Here is a 22,405-nt window from a genome sequence, read left to right as displayed (position 1 = left end):
TGGACATCTAAATAAACTCATCTTTATCCTCTCTACTGTACAGAAAATCCTTACGCTGATAAAGTGGAACCTTTACTGCTTAAACCAGCGTAGAAGATACACGTCTTTCTTCACTGTACTACTGAGACAAAAAAAATCCTTCGCTGCAAAATTTTTAAAAAACACATAATCACATCATGATGCTTCTTAAGAGCACATTAGTAATTTATAAAATGAGAGAACTTCCCCCCCTCAGCCAACAGTAAATCAAAATACTAATTTTTAAACTCATGATTTTAGTCCATCGAGATCACACACGTGTAGTAATGGGCTTAAAAAAAATATATATCTAAAGCATTCTCTGCTGTTTTACCTCTTTGTCTGAATGACGTATTTTGCTTTTGAAACAGATGAAAAGTGAGCATAACCCAAGCTTCATTTTCTTTCTTAATTTGAAGCAAAAAGTTATTGTAATATTTTCACTTGTTTGTTGATTAACTTGAGCCATTGGTTTTCAATGGTTTTGAAATACGACACTTAATTTTTCAAGAAAGTGACTGAAAAGAGTTCTCTGTCCCTGCTTATAGTCACTCAATGGCCTCCAAATCAGTCTACTTCACAAGTAAAACAGTGTGGTATTTTCTTCTAATTGTCAGAATCATAACCTATGAGTTGAAATTTCAACCATATTCTTCTGAAGTTACTCAATATTTCTCCAACTTAAATTGTCAGTTATATGCATATCAATTTTAAATATTGTTACAGATATAGAAAATCTGCTTATCTTTCCCAGACTACCTTGGAACAGAACTTAGCCTTTACTGAACAACCATACACTGGTCAAACAGGCTGCATCTGAATAGATGGTCCTGGAAAAAACTCCATTCCTGAGCTGCACTTCAGCTGCATGTTAGGGAGACCACCAGGTCTTCGCCAGTAGGAAACCCAGGTGCCCAGGGAACATCCGAGTGCCCAAGAGCCCCTTAGTCTAGGCAGTCAGGGAGTGGGGATTCCACAGAGCTCCACAGAGCACTTGCCAGGCAGTTGAGACACAGGTACAGGCTCCGGAGTATTAATTTGCCTACCCAAATCCTGCCACTCCTTCCATCCCTGACGCTGTTCCTCGGCTTTCGCAGCTAAGCCACGTCCAGCATAGCACAAGACTTCCAAAACATCAATCCTTTACTATAGCTTCACAGATTTCTAAGCTACCCGTATCTTCTGCATGTTTTAGAATTAGGGACATAAAATAGCAGTCATTAAAAAAAAAAAAAAAAAAAAAGCCTTAAGTTCCTTATTCAGAGAAGCCATGCTTTCGTACATGGAAACAGTGCTTGTCTAAGAGTTTTGTAAGCTGTCCTTGCTGTCCTTTAATTAAAATAAAAAGGTAGTAAGGGAAATTACATAGAAACCACGTTTTAATTAGATCAAATTCCTATTCAAAATCTTAACATTCAGAAAATCAAATCTACTCTGCTACGTCATTGCTGCTAAAAATAGTTATTTTCTACCATTTTTCACAGAACGTGACAGTCCTAGCCCTCCACACTGCCAACTCATGCTCCATACACTTCTCTCACTGACCACCTTCCTGACAAAGACAGGGAAGATACGAGGACAATGCAACACACTTACAGGCCTCTGCTTTCTCTTCTCTCAAGCCCCAAGGTGAGTAGACCCACTGTGACTACTGAGACACATCAGAACTACCACTCACTTTAACGGTGCTACTGTTTCTCCCCCCTCAGCATGAGCCTAAGGCTCTTGTTGGCCCCTCTGACTTCAGGAAAGAAAACTACGTAAGATATGGGTGTTGTCAACGTCCGACCTTGTGACTTGGACCAGCCACAGACAGGGTTGGATTTGCAGCACCTGACATCCTAGCTCTTGACCCCTAGGTCTAAGCTGCCTGCCTAAGCTCCCTTTGTAGCTGAGGGAGAAAAATGGGTATGTTCAGGGCCTTCCATCTGTTCTATTTCAGACCTTTAGGAGGAGAGGAAATCACATCCTAAAAGCGCCAGCTTCTCACCACTGACTGCAAGAGAGTTCCAGACAACCAGCTCAAATGTGGACGTGCATAATGTAGATGCTGACTGCATGGGTCTGATTGTCACAGCCAGATGAAAACATCTTGTTTATTCTTATAAAGGATGACTTGACTGTGGAGTCTAGTGTAATTTAGTTACATTTATTTTGAACCCTAAATACATACAGTTATAAAACATTCACCTGCAACCGTAAATCAAATGACTGTTTTCCAGACAAGAAGAATTATAGGCAGTGTGAAATTAAAAGAATTATAGTTGATATGAAATGAACTGCTTTTTAAGACACTCACCTTATTTCCAGTACCAAAGAAGAATTGATTTTCCAACCTTCTACACCATGCTGGAAGATTGAGGAGCCACCCTTTCGAATTATCTTATCAGAGCTATTGATCATTGATCTACTTAAACTCAGTTCACCATCTCTGCAATGCAATATAGAAAAGACACAATTACACCAAGGTTAACTGTAGTTATAAATAATTTAAGTCACAAGCACCAGTGATATTTCCTTTTATTCGCAACAAAAAGAAGCCATTATCTCTCTGCTTGCCAAAGCAAATAAGCTGTACCTGTGAGAAATCTATGGGACACCTATATCTAATACTTGAATATGCAAATTAAGAGCTTAAATATGTTTCTATTTGTAATGAAATAGATGAAATAAAAATCACAATAAACTCCAAATTGTGAACCTGGACCAAACTTCAGTATGCTTCTGAGGCAAATTCTGCGCTTCTATGTTTCAAATTTCCAGTATCAAACTAAGGATTAAGTGATAACTTTCAAACCTTCACCCAGCAATTGCTCATGTTCTACAATAATGGCCTAGCAGATTCCCTTTGCATTCTATTGATACAAAAAGACTTTCATGCACGGAATTTGGGAGTTTAACAGCATACAAACCACAAAATTTCCTCAAGAATTCCTCAAATTTTTGTATGCATGCATCCAAACAACCCTAGTTGTCTTATCCTCTTCATCAATCTTATACTCATAAATTTTGGTATGGCAACCTTAAAAAAATAAAAAAACACAGTAAGCTGTGGGTGATGACCACTGAACATCTGATGAGGTATCATAATGTTATTTAAGGTGTTAGGTCTAAAATCTGTTTTTATCTCCATGTTTCCATTGTCTTCCATACTGCTTCTATTTAGGTGACAGAGCAATGTTCAGCTGAGCTCGTACATAGCTGTTAATGATAAATACACCAAAGTTGTTGGATATAACATTCTACCATGTAGAATGTCTTGTATCTCAGGAGCACATATACCAGTAACATACACAAATCTCTATCTGTTAACCAAGTGTGCTCTGAAATACTGCCAACAACAATAACTTCACTTAGCTTGCAAACAGAACTTTTTGACCACCAGCCATTCAACCAACAAAATGAAAAACATGTGCGACTGTTAAGATTTTTAGGGAATCACTGACTCCTGTCTTCCCATGGCTCTAAGTTCTTAAACAACTGCAACTGCATCCTGGCCCTTAGTAAGAGCTACACCAACATTACTGATTATATATATATATATATATATATATATATAAAGTATTAATACTTGTTAAACTATTTAAGTAGACTGAACTCAAACAAACCTGCAATGGGACATTAACTAAGCTAATTAACAAATCTGGTAACATGTAGTCATTTGCAAAAAGTGCTGTCATTGCAAATGCGCCTGTAACTAATAAACCAGTATTATACACTTCATCAAAAACAACCCAGCATCACTAGCAACGCTCTCCCTCCCTCATCCCCTTTATGCCAACACGCTGCAGCACTGACACTGCCCTGACTCATAGGTAAGACTGCCACCTACCGAAAAACCTACAGCTCTAAGCAATCTTGTAGGTAGATCTGTATGCAACTTATCCAAATCACGTTAATTGAGGGCATGGCATGGGAAGATGCTGCAGAAGTAAATTCAATAACCAGAATGTAATTAATACTTTTTGCTACTTTAAAATGGTTTATTCCTTAAAAAACAAAAAAAACAAACCCATAATGTTTGCAGATATTTTTATCACGTATATTTTCCTGCGTATATTTTCTAGATGCATAGAGTGTATGCATCTAAAGGAATATTACCAAACAACATTCAGGTAAAGTACTCAGTCTAAAAGTACTTCAGAGATGTCTCCAGTTTATGCCGGGTGAAACATTATCCAGTATAGACTTTAAGTTGACAAAACTTAGCAACAAAATACGTTGCCAACACCTAAAGCACTGTAGCATTCGAAATGTAGTTTTTACATATTCACAACCTACATCTGCAGTAAACTATACATATTGTAGAGTAAAACAATGTTAAATTATGTTCTCATGAGCTAAAAAAAGACCCGAAGCACTTTGTGTTAAAGTTCTACTATGAACATATTGGTGTTCACTCACACGCTCCTCTCCCTTTTATCGGTATTATTTAATGTTCACTTAAAGTAATATTAAATAAACTAACACATAAAAAGCTAAATTTATTCCAGAAAAATCTTCATTGTGTAAACAACTGTGAAATAAATGTGGGCTGCTTTGTATCTTCTAGAATCACTGCAAATCTTCTTTGATATAAATTAAACAGCTTCTGTAGTGACAGCAACTTGTGGCTGACAGTGTCAACCTTCACTCTGAATTACCTTGCCTTGGTCACCAATCAGGCCAATAAAATATGAATCTCTCTTCTCCTCAAGACCTTTCATTAAATTTAAATAACTGTCTTCAAGCATATTCCACACCAGTGGAAGATAATGCTGTTTAAGAAACACTGCATTCCACATAATATGTGTGTTTCGTTACTTGCTTGACCTTTAAAGGGACACTACTGTTTAATTAAAGAAGGGCATGCTTTCGCAATTATTGTCCTAGCAAACTTTCCTATAAGAACACGGCTGATTTAGGGTTTATCACATACTTTGAAATTGCACATAGTCCATTTTGGAATGTCTGGGATTTACCTGCAGTGTTGCTAATAACCTTAAAATGGGCCACCTCCCGCATTCACAGTTCTGCATTACTGGTACTTCTGGAAGTAAAACATCCCACGGAAAACTGACTTTGCTTGCCCGTGTCAAAAATAACCAAACAGCATGAGCCCTTCCTTCAGGAGAAAGGCAAGTGTAACATCACAGGGGCAGGAGATACCAGTGGTACACTTAGGGTTTTTTTTTCCTGCTTCATACAGTAATGGATGGGATGACAGGCTGGGAAAAGAAGCTGTATTCCAATATCCTTAGCCAAAGTGAGTTGCACCACACTGCACAAGAAGTCTCACAGAAGCAGAGATATCACTAAATGACCTGGCAGAAGTACATTGCAGCTACACTTTAAAGTGTTGCTAGGGACACACACATTTATGACTAAACATACTTATTTTCTTTTCTTTAATACTAAATCATCAGTTCATTTTAGTACCTTTTAAATCATGTCAAACAATGTATCACAAGCTGGAGGGGCCTTTTTTTTTTTTTTTTTTTCAAATATACATGGATTCTACCTTGTGACTAATTTCTGAATCATTTTAGGAGCTACCTCTAGTCTGACAGGAAGGAACAACTCTTTAATGCTGATTCTCCCTCACACATTTGTTTTCACATGTTTTTTTTTTTTTTTTTGGCACACCTACAACCCCAAAATTTTAAACTTCTGAGCATCTTGGAAGTATGCAGATACCACAGCACCATGGCAGAAACTGGGCTTACACCCAGGTTGAACAAGAGGGAAAGTTACCAGCAAGTTGTGAAAATCTTTAATGCCAAGGATAGCAAACATCGCATCATTAACCACACACACCCATAGGTAAGGCCAGCCCCTGCTCCTAGCAGGTGCCAGGACCACTGCCACCCAGTTGTGACCACCTGTACCCAGCTGCCTGCGCCCCACTCCCACACAGACCTGCCTGGTCAAGGGCTGGGGAAGAGGGATGCATTTTCTGCCTTTAACTCTGGGGACTGCGGGGGCAAAGAGGGGACCAAGCAGGTCGTAAATTGCCCCAGTGTCCTCCAGGCTCCTACCAGAACTTACAACCTCCTTGTGCCTCCTCCTCAAATTAAGGCTTACAGCAAAGGATGAAAATCTGCTGCGAATGCATCTACCCCCTGCCCCCGCCCCCACGCGATCTGCACAAGCACAGAGAAAGTGTGAGCCCCTTCCCCGCCTTTGCTAATTTCACTAAGCCAACACGGAATTTACATATCCCTTCTGTAAGGGGAAAAAAAAAAAAAAAATAAAATTATACACACCCCCCTCAAGGAGAAACAGGCTTGGCTGAAAACCCAACATCTTCACAGGATAGCTGCAGGTTGGGAAAAAATGAGGAATACACGCATGCACAAACACAATGCGCGACAAAGAGAAAGCTGAGGTGCAAGACAGGAAAATGGCAAAGGGACTTTTCGCCTTTTATTTCCAACGGAAAACGGGCAGGAGAGGGAAAATACCTATCACAGGGTCGCAGGGAGGGACCAGAGTTTCCAGCGGGGGACCCTCGGGAGCTAAGGGGGATTGTCCCGCACGCTCTCAAAGCAAGCTTCCCCAAGGAGCACCGAAGTTAAAACTTCAAGGAGGGAGGCAGGGGCCACCCGGAGCTGCCAGCGGCCGCGCACCCCGGCAGGCTCGCCTCTGAGGAGCTCCCAAAGCAGGAAAGGCGGCTCAACGCGCTCCGGCGGCCACCGCCGGCATCTCCGGCCACCCCGACCCTCGGGGAGCAGCCGCGGTCCGGCTGAACTCTTACTGGGGCTGAGGGCGGGAGGGGGGGGGGGGGACGGACACGACCAACCACAACCCCAACACTGGGCAACCTCCCGCTCGTTCCCCTCGCCCCCCGCCGCTGAGCTCCGCCAGCCCAACCCGCCGGTAACCCGTCCCGCAGCGGTACCCCAGCCCCGCACACACATCCCCCGCCCCATCCTCCCTCCCCACGCCGACCAGCGAGAGCCCCAAGCGGTGGTGGCACCGCAGGGGAGCGGGTGACAGCCCGGGGGACCTGAAGAACCCGGGTGGGGCTGCGGAGAAGACCTCGGGCAGCGACACGGCCCCGCCGCCCCCTCGGGGAGCCCTCCCGGCGCGGCGCCCCGCAATTACCCGGCGAGAGGTGCCTCCTGGCGCTCCTCGGTCCGCGCTATTTCTTTCGTCTTATAGAAGATGAGGAGGAGACTTATCGTGCACACAGTCCACCTCTTCCTGACTGAACGCATGTCTTCTGCGAAACGCGGTCCCCCTCCCCCTTTTCCTTTGTTTGTCAGGGGTGTGCGGAAAACAACTCCACACGCGGCACAAATTGCCAAAAGCACAATAAAAAAAAATATATATTATATAGATAATTTCTTTTTGTCCAAATAATTAAAAAAAAAAAAGAAAGAAAAATAAAAACCAGGCGGGCGCAGACGCTGGGGGTCGTTTGGCGTTTAGTTTGTCTTTCTTTCACCCTGTCCTCCCCTGCCCAGGAGCCGGGCTCGCAGGCGGCGGCTCGCCCTCCTCTGCCGGGGAGGCGGCGGGGGGACACAGGACGACGGGACGACAAGTCCGTGGGCGCCGCCGCTGCGCGCCCGCCCAGCCACGCCGCTCTCCTGCCGCCGCCGTCGGCTCCGGCTCCCGCTCCCGCTCCCGCTCCCTCTCCACTGCGGCCCCCTCGCGATCGCGGCGGCGACGGCCCGGGGGCGAGGCTGGCGCCTCCCTCCCGGCGGCGGGGCGGTGGCGGGCGGAGCGCGGCCAATGGGCGCTGCGCGGGGGCGGGCACCGGGCGGCGGGCGGCGGGGCAGCCCCGGCGGGGGGCTGACGGGGATGGGGTCGGCGGCAGGAGGACCGAGCAGCGGGATTGGGAGCGTAGGGGTGGCACCCGCTGGGCCGCGGTTGAAGCTCCCCTCTTTGTAGCCCCGCTGCCTTTTTTGGGGGGGGGGAACGGGAAAGGGGGGGGGGGGGGCTGGTGGTGATGCCTTTCTCCCCCTGAAGCACTGTTGGGTGCCAGAAAGTTTTGAGTAAAGGACCGCCAGCGCAGTGCTGCTAAAAAGAAACGACACGCTTCCTTTTCTGAGAAGGATAAGGGTTTGTTTTTTTTCTTTTTTTTTTTTTTTGTTGTTTGGTTTTTGCTTTTTTGCTGTTTCTTTTTTTTTTCTCTTTTCCTTGTCTCCTTTTTTCCTGTTTTCTTTTTTCTTTTTCCTTTTTCCTTTTTTCTTGTTCCTTTTCCCTTTTCCCTTTTTTTCCCTTTTCCCTTTTTTTACCTTTTCCCTTTTTTCTTTTCCCTTTTTTCCTTTTTTCTTTTTCCTTTTTTTCTTTTTCCTTTTTTCTTTTTTTCTTTTTCCTTTTTTCTTTTTCCTTTTTTCTTTTTCCTTTTTTCTTTTTCCTTTTTTCTTTTTCCTTTTTTCTTTTTCCTTTTTCCTTTTTCCTTTTTCTTCTTTTTTCTTTTGTCTTTTTCCTTTTTTTCTTTTTTCTTTTTTCTTTTTTCTTTTTTCTTTTTTCTTTTTTCTTTTTTCTTTTTTCTTTTTTCTTTTTTCTTTTTTCTTTTTTCTTTTTTTTTTTCTCCGCCCCCCCCCCCCCCCCCCCTTTTCTTTTCTTTTATTTTTTGTCTTGTTTCTCTGTCCCCCGGTGGACGGTTGGAGCTTGGAAAGGACATTGGAGTTTTTTCCCAGCCTCGGAGTGCCGCCGCCTCGGCAGCGCCCCCGGCCCCGACACCCGCAGGAGAATGCAGCGAGGGGGGCGGGGGGGTTGGTGTAGGAAGGGAAATGGCAAGGCCTCTGCTGCACACCCCCGCCGGGGGGTTAGCCCCGGAGCCCGGCCAAATCCACCGCACATGCCCCACTCCGCAGCGTCCTGTCTCATCTATACGGTCTCAACATGGCCGTTACTTTCCTACTTCTGCTAGGAAATGCACAAAAAAAAAAACAAACCCCAAAACAAACCCAAACCTTTAAAATGCATAATGCAACATGGGGAAAAAAAAGCTCATGAGCTATATTCACTTTTCTCAGTATTACTTTGACGACTGGGCTGTCCTGGACTGTCCTTATTCTGTGTGATAGGTATGTGCCCACAGCCCTTAAGTTTGCATTTGTGGACCAGGCTTCAACACCAACATCACTCTTATCCCACGGGGATCCAGGTAGGACTTGTGACAAATCTAGTGTGACTCCTCTCCTCTTAACTTAGGTTAAGAGCTCATGGGATGACAGAACCTTCCCTGGGTCTATTTGGTCTGACATGCTGTCTCCAGAACTGTTTGGTAACAGACATTTCACAGCAAGATGTAAGCAAATTTGGAGATAAGCATGGAGTTTTCTTTCCCAAGAGAGTATTACCTCACAGGCATTAAAAGTGAAGAAAGGTTAGAGAACTCCTTGAGACTGTCAGGGCTGCTAGTAGTTGTTATATTCTAAAATGAATTTTGCTTAATAGGAAGGGTTTAATTCAGCCTCAGTGGAATGGAATGGAAACTTTGCAAATTCCTTCCGTACAAGCCAGATCAAGCTGTGTTTTCTGTGCTTTTTTCTGCTGTGGCTCTGATAACCTCATCTCAGAAAGTGACCTCTAAATAGCATCAGCAGCAAAAGGAGAAAAACCCATTCTATCTGTGAGCATGAACTTCAAATTTCACTTTGTATAATTCATGTCACAGTCTCTTCTAGAAAAAAAAGTGGATTCAATGCAAAACACTCTTTAATGCCATTGTAAAAACTGCATCACTTGTTCAGCTTAAAAGTTAGGATTCCATCAGTCTTGTCAGCCCTGTTGAACATCTGTAATAGTCTTCTTATACATTATATTATTTTTGTACATTAGATTATTTTTATAGTTACATGGGGTCATCAACAACAGATATTGTAATTGTGTACAGAGGATCCCAAATTCGCCCATATTCATTGGCAGTTTTGCTCAGTTCCACCCACAACTACCAGTGCCAGCTTACAATATCAGTTAGCCACAGTAGCTCCTGGTTTCGTGCCAGGCCATATGCACATTCAGAAGGTGGTGTGCTTTCATCTTCTTCTTCCCCACTTTCTGCTGCACTTCCTTCCCCCTGAAGCTTAAAACCCAGCACCCCTGCTGCTTCAAATGGACTAATCCTCACCCCATACAGGAATCCCTGCTTGTACCCAAAAGACTTTGATGACTGATGGAGATGGGTGTCATGAGGTGCCTTGCCCAGCAGTGCACTTTTCTCTCTGCTCAGTCTGCTTGCAACCAGTCTGGCTGAAACTGACCTCCACCACCCCAAGAGGCCAAAAAAGTTGACTCCAAACTGGCTGTATGTATGAGGCACAGCAGCCTCATCCAGGCAAGTGGACACTTTCGGGTTTTTTTTTATGTCTGTATGGTTTTAAATACCCTCAGCAGTACCAGCACATGCTCTATGATGCTCCCAGCACTCTTGGGGAACCTATCTAATACAGTAACTACAAGCTCTAAACCATCAAGACTCAAAAACTTCTATTCAGTTATTAAAATGTAAAACTGCCAGTTTTCACTTGAGTAAAATACAGAGAAAAAACACTTCTGCAAAACCACACATTAATAACCTGTGGCCATTTTCCTGAAAATCCAGGCTGTTTCCATGCCTGTCATTCTGCTACCATGAAAACACACTGCTGGGTCACAAGAGGACTACGGGATCCTGCAAGGTAACCCAGCGCATCCACTGTCACAAAGCAGGCACCTAACCCATATCATCTAACCTGTTCTTGAAGATTTCAGCTGTTGGCAGCTCTACCACCTATCATCTCCATTGATCTGATCCTACAGTGGTTCACCATCTTCACCTTCTGCGCATGCTATTCTAAGCTCCGAGGTTACCTGTGTAGGAAGGTCCCAGAGTCACAGGAGCTGCTTAAAAGTTGCCAACTTGTTCAGCGCTCTCCCGGATGAGTCCTGATGCCTATTTCAGAAATCGCTTTACAGCTGTGACTACAGTGAGGAAGACTCCTCTCATAGCTGTTCTGACCAGGGTCAGACCAATATATTCTTACTCTCTAGCTCTCTGGTGTACTCAAGTAATGGGCAGACACATATTATATCAGCATATAGCATATATATAACATAATTAGGCCAGGTGGTACATTTCATTTGGAAAGACAAAATTTATTATAACACAAAATGAGTTTACTCTATAGAGAGTTTAAACATTCAGATCTAGTACTTCACCAATTCCTTTAATTACCTTTCTTTAATGTATCATCAACAGCACTTCATAACTCTAACAAGCTATCTAAATTATGCGTTGAAATGATTTCTTCTTTCTCATACAATCTAATGGTATTTAAATAATGAATAGAGTTTGTATCAAATAGTATGGTTTATTTTATACGAATTAAAGGAATGTTTTAGCGCTCTGAACCCAGAAACATGTTCAGTAAATCCTATTTCATGGCAGCTGGTGATGACAGTAAATTTCTTTCATGAAGACTACTGGAGGAGCAAAAATGTGAATAATACAAATAATCATGCATTTAAGCATTTCACATTTCAGAGTGCTAATTAGTTCCTACGGCAAAGAGTTCTTGAAAGGCTGCGTTTCATGCTGAAGAAAGTAGCTAGAAACTTGAAACATTTACATCTTTTAAAACACATTACCATATAAAGTCCTTTTTGCATTAAGACTATTTCAAGTTGTGTGTGGGTGCCCAGAAATATCTCCTGGCTTAATTCTGTCCTTGTTATCACTGAGGCTAGAGAAACACTAGAATAGATTGCCTGGGGAAGCTGTAGCATTTCCAACACTGGATGTCTTCAGGACCAAGTTAAACAAATCTCTGGATTCTTAACTCAAGGTGGAAGGATGGACGAGGTAAAGTTTTCAGGTCTCTTCTAACTCTTTTTTTAAATATATGATTTTAATGTAAATCTGCTTAATTTACAGCAAGTAGAGCTTTCTGATTCCTATATAAGAACTTTCAGCAGAATACTCAATATTGTGAAAAGGTCATGTGTTTGCACATGCTTCTGTTTCAGGAATACGTGTGGGTGATGCTTCATTCTTGCATTTGGTTAACACTTTTAACTCTGATTTAGTCCTATGCAATGTGTTTAATAGTATTAACTGTTCAAATTTTGTTGTAAAAAAAGAAAGGAACACCAGTTAAAACAATAAATGATTCTCTGAGAAATTTTTAAGTACTACTGATCTGTTTTCATGCTGACATCAATATCCTTCAATATTTTCATTGATGGCTCAAGCAAAGACGCCAGACATCCCCATTGTTTGCTTAATGCTAATGTGCAGAGGACACTAATGCTTTGTAGAAGTATTCTTACAGCTGAAATTTGAATATCTTCTATGCATCTACTTGTCATCATCCTTTCATTACACTATCACACTTCCTTTAACATGTCTTCCTCTTTGAAATATAATCTACTTGCTATTGTAGTAGAAATTTAGTCCTGTATTACATTTTTAGTGTCACTGGCATTGCAAATAGCAGCATTTCAAATGCATCAGCTTTATAACGCAGCAGCCTTTCTATAGGCGGCAGAACTAAAAATGATGCAGTGAACTGCATTTTTGGATTGTTATTTCACTGTAAAGGACTCAAGGATTGTATGCTTAAATTTCTCTTGATGTTCAGAGACATCTGTATTCAGATTCACCTCCCCTTTCATTTTTGTGACTAACATGCAATGATGACTTCGTGTTTGCAAACGCCTTGCAGAACAACCACAGGATCGATACTGTGGAGAGAGTTGCAATGAGCTTACCTGAGTATCTCAGCCATTTCTTTGTGTGTGTGATAGAAAGAGAACATCTTTTTCTCTAGACGAAAAGGTACAGCAATTTCTTAGAAAGCGTTGGAACTAAATCCCGATGAAGTCATATTCTCTGTTTTACCTTCTTTAGTGCAGTAATGTATTTGTCCAGTGCAGAGGTCCCCAGACGAAGTTGCAGTGTAATGGCAAGGAAGGAGGTTTACTTTAGGGGCACACACTGTTGTGGTTATTGCATTGTAGACTTCTCTGATCCAGGCACACTTTTATACAGTAGGAAAATATAAATGATATTAACATTTCAAGGAGAGTGACCATGCAGATAGAGGCCAACCTAAAAGAAGACATTGTCAGTTGTCATGATCTCCTCTTTACTTTTGTGACATGGGATATTGCAAATGTCCCATAGACCCTAGTTATAAATATGCAAGTTTTCTGCTAATTCAAATTGGGTATCAGCAAGTATGCCTTTCAGGAAGCCTAAAACCTCACTGCTTTAAATCAAGGTGGCTGTCTGGCTGTCACATTCCTAGAGGCTGTATGTGTGAAATTTTGTAATGATGAGCTGCACTACTTCCCATATTTTTTCACTGAGGCTCAAGACAGCCTACCCTTAGGGAAAATAACCATCCTGTATGTTTTATATAATCATCGAATCGTTTAGGTTAGCAAAGATCTTTAAGGTCACCGAGTCTAACCAAAAGCCTAACACTGACAAGTCCATCACTAAACCATGTCCCTTAGCACCATATCTTCAAGTCTTTTAAATACCTTCAGGGATAGTGACTCAACCACTTCCCTGGGCAGCCTGTTCCAATGTTTGACAACCATTTCAGTTAAGAAATTTTTCCTAATATCTAATCTAAACCTCCCCTGGCATAACTTGAGGACATTTCCTCTTGTCCTATCACTTGCTACTTGGGAGAAGAGGCCAATCCCCACCTCTTTACAACCTCTTTTCAGGTAGCTGTAGAGAGCGATAAGGTCTCCCCTCAGCCTCCTTTTCTCCAGACTAAACAATCACAGTTCCCTCAGCTTCTCCTTATATGACTTGTGCTCCAGACCCCTCACCAGCTTCTTTGCTTTTCTTTGGACACACTCCAGCACCTCAATGTCTTTCTTGTAGTGAGGGGCCCAAAACTGAACACAGTCTTTGAGGTGGGGTCTCACCAGTGCCAAGTACATGGAGCCAATCACTTACCTAGTCCTGCTGACCACACTGTTCCTGATACAAGCCAGGATGCTATTAGCCTTCTTGGCCACCTGGGCACACTGCTGACTCATACTCAGCCAGTTGTCAACCAACACCCCCAGGTCCTTCTCCACCAGACAGCTTTCCATCCACTCTGCCCCAAGCCTGTCGCATTGCATGGGGTTGTTGTGATTCAAGTGCACAATCCAGCACTTGGCATTGTTGTATCTCACACAGTTGGCCTCGGCCCATCGATCCAGCCTGTCCAAATCCCTCTGTAGAACCATCCTACCCTCAAGCAGATCAAGACTCCTGCCTAACTTCATGTCATCTGCAAAGTTACTGGAGGTGCACTTGGTCCCCTCATCCAGATCATTGATAAAGATATTAAACAGATATACCCCCACTAGTGAGCCCTGGGGAAGTCCACTTGTTACTGGCTGCCAACTGGATTTAATTCTATTCATCACAGCTCTTTGGGCCCAGCCATCCAGCCAGTTTTTTACCCAGCAAACTGTGTGTTTGTCCAAGCCATTAGCTGCCAGTTTGTGCAAGAGAATGCTGTGGGAAACAGTGTCACAGACTTTACTAAAGTGCAGGTAAACTATATCCACAGCCTTTTCTTCATCCACTATGTGGGTGATCTCATCACAGAAAGAGATCAGGTTGGTGAAGCAGGACCTGCCTTACATAATCCCATGCTGACTGGGCCAGATCAACTGGTTGTCCTGTACATGCCGTGTGATGGCACTCAAGATGATCTGCTCCATAACCTTCCCAGGCACCGAGGTCAGACTGACAGGCCTGTAGTTCCCCGGATCCTCCTTCTGGCCCTTCTTGTTAGATGGAAGTCACATTTGCCAACTTCCAGTCAGCTCGGACATCCCTGGTTACCCAGGACTACTTATAATGATGGGAAGTGTCTTGATAAGCACGTCTTCCAGCTCCCTCAGTACCCTTGGGTGGATCCCATCTGGCTCCATAGACCTTTGCATGCCTAAATGTTGTGGCAGGTCACTATCTGTTTCCCCTTGGATTATGGGGGCTTCATTGTGCTCCCTGTCCCTATGTTCCAGCTCAGGGACCTGGGTACCCTGGGAACAACTGGTCTTACTATTGAAGACTGAGGCAAAGAAGGCATTACGTACCTCAGCCTTTTCCTCATACTTTGTCACTATGTTTCCCTGGCATCCAATAAAGGATGAAGATTCTCCTTAGCTCTCCTTTTGTTGTTAATGTATTTATAGAAATATTTTTTATGTTTTTTTTTTTGCAGCATAAGGTGTTCTGGTTGGGCTTTGACCCTTCTAATTTTCTCCCCGCATAACATCACGACAACCTTGTAGTCCCCCTGAGTTGCCTGCCCCTTCTGAAGGTCATAAACTCTTTTTTTTCTGAGTTCCAGCCAAAGCTCTCTGTTCAGCCAGGCCTATCTTCTTCCCCGCTGTCTTGTCTTTTGGCCCATGGGGACAGCCTGCCTCCTGCGCCTTTAAGATTTTCTTCTTGAATGATGTCCAGCCTTCCTGGACTACTTTCCCTTCAGGACTGCCTCCCAGGGGACTCTGTCAACCAGCCTCCCAAACAGGCCAAAGTCTGCACTCTGGAGGTCCGTGGGGTGAACAGTAAAAATGAGGAAGCAGAAATAAGGATTAGAAAACACTGGGAAACTAACAGAAGAGAAAGAGAGAAGAGGAAGTAGATACAGAAGAAGGTCAGGGGTGAAGGAATTAAGGGGTTGGGAACTGGCAGGGAGGGAAACGTCTGTATCTGGTCCAATAAAAGAAGTGGGAGAAAAAGTTGAGAGTCCAGAGAATACACAAGAAACTAGTTGAATGGAGGAGCATGACTAACTCAGGCCTACTGAAGAAGCTGAGGTAAGAAACGCTGCAGTTGTGTCTGCCTTTTGTCTTGATTTGTTCTTCCTGTAAGAACAAAAGAGTTGTCTCCCTTGCCTTAATGTGTCTGAGCCTGTGTTCAAGCCCTAAGTTCACTTCACTGTTCAGATACAATTCTGTTTTGGAGCCTGAGTGAAGAATTTGTCTTTCTGGAATGTAAAGCATGGCTCAGCCAGGAGACTGCTGTTTACATAAACATTTCTTTTTGGTGAAATGAAAGAAAGTCAAGGAAATTTCTGGCCATATTTCCATCCTTGCATTTTAACTATCTGTAAATTACAAACACTATTAAAATATGACTAGATAAATTATTACAACCTCAGAAAGCACTCCTCTTTCTGATTGTACCAAACCTCCAACTTCTCTCTTCATGAGGGTAACAAGGCATCTTTTCCTTCAGACTCTGAACCTAGGAGTAATGCTTTAAGCATTCCCAGGTAAGACTGCTGAGCGTTAATCAAGAAAACCTTCACTACTCTCCAGCCATGCTGAGACTTTCCTTATGAGTCATGGGAAATTACTAAGTTTAAAAGGACTATGAACAACTTCTTATGATATTAATTGAGCCGTCCACATTGCAGAAGGGTTATGGTCATTAGAGTTTCAGATTATGGTTCGAGTGTTAGGGTTAGGTGATTAGGACCTAGGGGCTACATGTTAGTGTCAGGGTTGGAGTTAGGGGTTATGGTTAGGGTTAGGTTTAACTTAGCTGCATTGAGGCTGTTCTGTTTTTAGGTGTCCTTAGATCAGTGATCCCAGTAGAGTCCCTTACTACATGGGACATCAGGAAGACCTCAAACTGTCTGCCCTATATTGGCCCTATGGTGTTTCCAATAGGACTGCCAAGATAGGAAGTGAGCTCAGAATCAGGCAGATCATCTCTGTTCTTCCATACTCATTCAACATGGCACAAAAGGTCCATGTTTGTTTAGAACAAGCTCCATCTTTCTCTTTTGTTCTTCTATGCTTTAAGCAAGTTTCTAGAGCTGAAAGACCTAGGAACACAGGAAGGCGAATTTAGGTTTCCACACAGCCCAGGCCAATGCACAAAATACAGCACGAAGATACTTATTCAGAAGCAATGTTGACTGGGTCCGCCTGAAATGTTAAGTCCTGCTTTCTGCTAAGAGGCAGTAGGCAAGCACAAGACAAGGAACAGCATGATTAATTGTATTTAAGACTTATTTTCAGCGTACCTGCTACTAGACTACTCTTCAGTAGTTACTGCAGAAAAGAAGTTTAAGGAAGTATCTGAAAGACGTGATGATACTTGCTTTACATCTGTTAATGTAGAACTTGCATGTTGATTTTTTGTTTCCAAGTGAGTAATCATGGTTATAAAAGCAAGGGAGATACAACACTAAATGACTTTTCCCTTTATTTGGAAGCCTATGCTTTAGTTTCATTTATTTATAACACTTCATAATTCATTACTGCATGCAGAGTAATGTATTTCCTAAACACATTCTAGTGAAAATATAATATGAGAGATTACTGCATGAATTTTCCATGTCTGAGAACTGGAAAGAGATTTTCTGAGAAGATATGTGGTGGATTAGTGCAATTCTACTATATTTTAATAACTGTGAATGGTCTCCCAGTGAGAACCATAATTTTATGAATAGTTCCCAGCAGGATACCCACCTAGGCTATATAGATTTTGAGGTGGGCAAAGAAGCTTTTTGTCTGAATTCAAACCGCAGCAGGAGCCATTTACTCTTTGGGAACTAATTTTCATTTTTATTATTGCTATTTTTAATTTTGCTTAATTTAATGGTAGTTAAGCTGCGTATAGATAGATACTATGAAATTGCCTGACTTTTATTGCTTTGTGTTAGATAAAGTTGCGCAAAAGAACTTCCCGTATGCCTTCAGCTATATTTTCTTACTTATCTCTTTGACAGCAACACTTTGAGGCATTTGCTGAGATCAAGACTACAGCTTTTTTTGACACCTCACCCCCCCCTTTTTTTTTTCTAATTGGAAAACTGTAATTCAACATCATTTTTTATGGTGTCTTTATAAGTTTCAACAAAAGGAAATGTTTTCCATCTCTGAAACTGAATTTCTGGTCAGAGGGAAAGGTCAGACCTACCAGCAATTTAGTCTGTTCTGCACTCACCTGGCATAGGAAGGATTTGGCCTCAAATCCCTGTCAGAAAAAGTTTTTGGCTGTCTTCATCAGCAGCTTATAGATTTGGTACAGGCAGATGAACAAGCAAGTCCTTTCTGTTGACAGCTAAGCTACATCAACATGATCTCATAATTGCCACAGACAAAAGCGTGTATGCAAACTGTTACTATACAACAACCAACAGTCACTGTAAGTTGACAGTATACCCTCTGCTGTGGTAACTTGTTTGTGAAGAGGTACCCTTGGCCTGTGTTGCTATGATCAAGTTAATTTTTAATGACAGCTTTCAATGAGAGTTTTACAGTATGAGTGAGAGGAAGAGGCTTACACCATTGCCCAGAGCTTAAGACTAGACAAAACCCCCATCCACCACACTCCAAGTAAGATCTTTATGCAGCAGCCTTTTCAGGGCAAATCATTCTCTAAAATGCAGTACTAATGTTTTGGGTTGGGTTTTTTTTTTTTCTGTTTTATTTCTTTGCAAACTAGGATTTGGTATTCCAGTCACAGATGATCAGGGCCCTAGGTATTTAAATTCCCATGGGAAGCCCACCTCAGAAATTACAGCCCACACAGAAGACATTGGCACCGACCAGGGTAAGAAAAAACCACAAGGAAATGGGATTTCCCATATGTCACCTAGGTCAGTGGGCAGACGCGTGAAGCAGATCTAAGGTTGAGTTTCTGACTCTGCTGAAGTAGATGCTAAAATTTCGATTGACTTCAGCAGGGTTAGGCTATCACTTCATCTCTCCTACCTTCTAGTCCTATACTCAAAATAGGAAGCCACTAAATGTAAAAAGAACGTATCAAGAAAAATATTCCCTAATTTTACTTAGTGTATTTCATTAAATATTTTTTAGGCTAAAAAGTTTAAAAAATTACAAAAAGCACAAATATATCCCATAGAAATTACATTAATAATGTAATCCTGTTACTTGTAGTCTGCTCAAAGACACTATAGAGGGAAATAATTTTTTTCCATATTTTGATGACTCAGGAAAAGCATAAAAAATCTTAATCAGTCACAGTTATAGATGTCCTTTAGAAGCTTTTCAATGTTGAGACTTTTTCATCTGAGGAAATATAAGCACAGTATCAGCTTTGGAGACTTTTTCTTTTGACTTTTGAAAATGTGATTTGCATTAATTAAAAGGCAGAGAACTTTTTTGCTTAGAATACTGTATGTTTTAGTGCTTTCTAAAGGAAATTACGTCACAAAATCAAAAATAGCTATTTTTGATGGAAACAAATAGCACAATAACTATTTTTATAGTTCAGATATATGTTGTGGAAAGTAAATTTGATTTACCAAGCTTATCACAGACTGTGAACTTTAACATTAAAGTGAAAGGAATGTTTGGTTTTGAAATCACTGGTAGAGCCCTGACTGTAATAAAATAACATGTGAAGGAAAGGAATATATATATATACACACACACATATACACACACACACGTACAGTGCTATAAGTCACAAGATGTACATAGCCTCTAATTACAGATGAAGGGACAAATTTGAGCCTGAAATGCTTGAACAGGAAATCACCACCTACCTGGGCAGAATTTTGAGAGCTTCTTTTCACATGTCTATTTTGGCTGACTGAAGAGTGGGAAAATCTGTCCTAGGCTAGACAAAAGTATATGATTAATATAAATTCGTGCCCAGTCGCAGGACAAAGACTTTGCTCTCCTACTTCTTTTCTGCTCGCAGGGGCCACGGGGCTTTGAATACCAACCAGAGGGCAATTTAGCAGAAGGAAATGTCTTCTATTCTCTGGCTAAAAATAACCTTTTTCTAGCGCGTGGTCACCTGAATTTGTGGTCCAAGCTGATTTTCTGGCTTTCTCTGTCCATTGTGATCATTCATAAAGCACCAGAAAAACCCTGCTGCAGCACCTGGGCCGTGAATTAATTTCTGCGTGGATGACTTGGTTTCATTAGGGTGTGTTTGGTCCAGCTGTGCCACGGGGAACTCTGCTCCTTTAGGGACTCCTCCAGGAAAGGGGTGTCTAATGTCTCCCACTTTCCGGGTGAATCCCAGCACTGGTGAGAAAGCCGAAACTTCAATATAACTCCTGACCTCGCTGTGGTATCCTTCAGTCAGCCAATTGTTTAATACTTGGAGAACAGCCACCTTAAAAAAATAACAGAAAAAAAGTCACAAAAGCAACCTCTGAATTACGCTCTTCCCTGCCCGTGCTTTGACACGTGGGGGCGATTTTTAGTGGTGGGTTTGGCAGCATTAGGTTCATGGTTGGACTCTATGATCTTAGAGGTCCCTTCCAATCTAGACAATTCTATGATTCTATGATTTCTCTCAGCTGCTGTAAAGTGCTGTAGTCTTGTTGTGTGCTCTCAGTGGAGAATTTCCACAGCGCAAAGCACAGAGGTGCCACATCTAGGTCTGTGCTTCCTCTCCGTGTCTTTGCCTCAAAATAAAAATTCCAAGCAGAGGGAAGAGTAGACAGAAGAGTGTTGTAGTGTACTATGTCAATCCTCCTCTGGCAATGACTGGAAAGTGCTTTGGAGCCAGGTCCTACCAGCCCAAGCTCTGGTACAGAGTGCAGAAGTATTCTGTGTTCTCAGGATTAGGAAACAATTTGGCAATGGCAATATAATATTTATTAGGAGTTCCAGGTGGCACTTGCTTCCCCATAACCAATGGCTTGCTATTTTATAGTATAATATGCGAGTATCTCTCAGTATGAGTGTATTGTCACTCAGCTTTCATAAGCACCTGTGATGCGTTAGCCTGTTCCGACCACATCATTGCGAATGGACTTTTGCAGCACCTTTCTCAGAATCTTTGTCTGGACAACTCAATGCTGGATGCGTCTCACATCTAGGACCCAGCATTTCTGTCAGAATCTCAGATTATCAAGATTTGAGCTGTCGACCGTGCAAAGCAGCGTTCTTAGGGCAATGATTTTAGAATTCAGGCTGATGATTTTCAAGGAAAACATGCTTATTTGAAGGGAACTTTTTACTTTTACCGTCTGAGGAAGCAAGCAAGTTGGTGATGAATGAGCTCAGGCTTGCTGCAAAAAATCGTTGTTCTTTGCTAGGTTAACTTTTATCCCAGCTGTGCTATTCTGTTGTATTCCCCTGTGAAATTCTTTCTATAGGGCAACCCAAAAAGCAATTTGAGGAAATGGACTCTCTCCAGATGAAACATTGTTGTGTGTTCACAGACCTCTTTCTCCACTGACAGATCCTACACCACACAAATGCTCTTTTTTTTTTTTTTTTTTCCCTCAATAGATACATCTTTTCTGTCAGACTACCAATTCTTTGAGTTTGTGCACAGAATGTTTTTTTCCTTTGTCCTGACTCCCCAAATCTAGTCAATTAGCCACTGCATTGCTTATTTGTTTTGCTCTGTCTGCTCTACAGCATAGGAAGTTTTTCTAACAAATTGAATTGTGTGTCGTTTGCTCAGTTTCAGCTTTAGATTTTGCCTTACTGATGGCTTCCTAAATGCTGGGAAATGTCTTCAAACTCTGGCAAAATGAATTTGATCCTTTACCATTCAAGTGAAAGTAGCGGTTTCATATAGTGAAGCTTTTATAACTATGCTGAATAATACCGCTTAACAGTAGAGTCCTGTATTTAAGCTTAGCTCACTCTTATATTCCACCAGGGAGATGAAAGTAGAAGTGAAAATACTACATTTCAGCTTGTTTTGCAGCAGTCATCCTCTTTACCCACGTTGTGCGCGCTCTATAGGCGCTAACCAGCCCATGCAAACTCTGCTGCATTTCTTGCACCTTTCTTTTCCATATGCCAGGTAATGCCCTGACTTGCTGGCTGTCACAGCCTGTATATCTTTATCTCCTTGATTCTGATATTTACATTTCCCAATCAGAATTTTACTGTTTGAAACAATATCTGAACCACAATCCTTGTGTCAAAGCACTGTTCATTTTTATCTCTAAGTGTCTTCTTGGGCCAGTGAGTTTTAGCGGCTTTGTAGCTGCCTGTTTTAATGGGTTCCTGCATATTCTGACTACGATGACCTCTCTGGGGAAGGACTCATTTTAATCGAGTAAGACTGCAAGACATACTCCTTTGTCGTCTCAGTCATTTTTTAGTCTTCAGTTAAAAACTGTAACTTTTTTGGTATGTTCCCTCTTCATATTAAGTAAAGCAGACCTTCGATTTCTGTCTCAGGTCTTGAGTGAACATTGACTGAAGCCACCGCTTCAGTCAGCCCCATACAGTTACCACATTTTTAGTTCTGCTGGAACGCTTACTTGCTCTCTCCTTCTAGCCAGTGCATTTCTACGTGTCTTGTGGGAATGTTCTACTGTGGGCAGCCAGTCCAAGGCTGCTCTGCCTTTTCTCATGCAGTGAAAGAATTTTGCCAGTCTCTCTGTAACTTGTCGTGTGTGTTCATGATGTCCTTCCTTAGAGTTTCTGCATCTGTGAAATAATTTAAAACCAGAGTTCCTGATTGAAGCTGTACCTGCCT

At 42.1% G+C, this 22,405-nt stretch overlaps 1 protein-coding gene across 1 annotated transcript in view; it reads right to left on the bottom strand.

The window, feature by feature from the left end:
* Window positions 1-7,361, bottom strand: part of ST8SIA4 (ST8 alpha-N-acetyl-neuraminide alpha-2,8-sialyltransferase 4) — a 56,101-nt gene extending 48,740 nt beyond the window's left edge. Inside the window, exons 1-2 of the mRNA XM_082497620.1 lie at window positions 7,105-7,361; window positions 2,318-2,449 (exon numbers count right to left, since the gene is read on the bottom strand). Coding sequence (XP_082353746.1) covers window positions 2,318-2,449; window positions 7,105-7,217 — 245 coding nt within the window. The 5' untranslated portion in view covers window positions 7,218-7,361. The remainder of the gene's footprint in view (window positions 1-2,317; window positions 2,450-7,104) is intronic.
* Window positions 7,362-22,405: the final 15,044 nt, after the last annotated feature.

This window comes from Vanellus vanellus (genome assembly GCF_965231255.1).
Source record: "Vanellus vanellus genome assembly, chromosome: Z".
Classification (NCBI taxonomy): domain Eukaryota; kingdom Metazoa; phylum Chordata; class Aves; order Charadriiformes; family Charadriidae; genus Vanellus; species Vanellus vanellus.
Note: the sequence above shows the minus strand (reverse complement) of the source record. Positions and strands in the feature narration are given on the sequence as shown.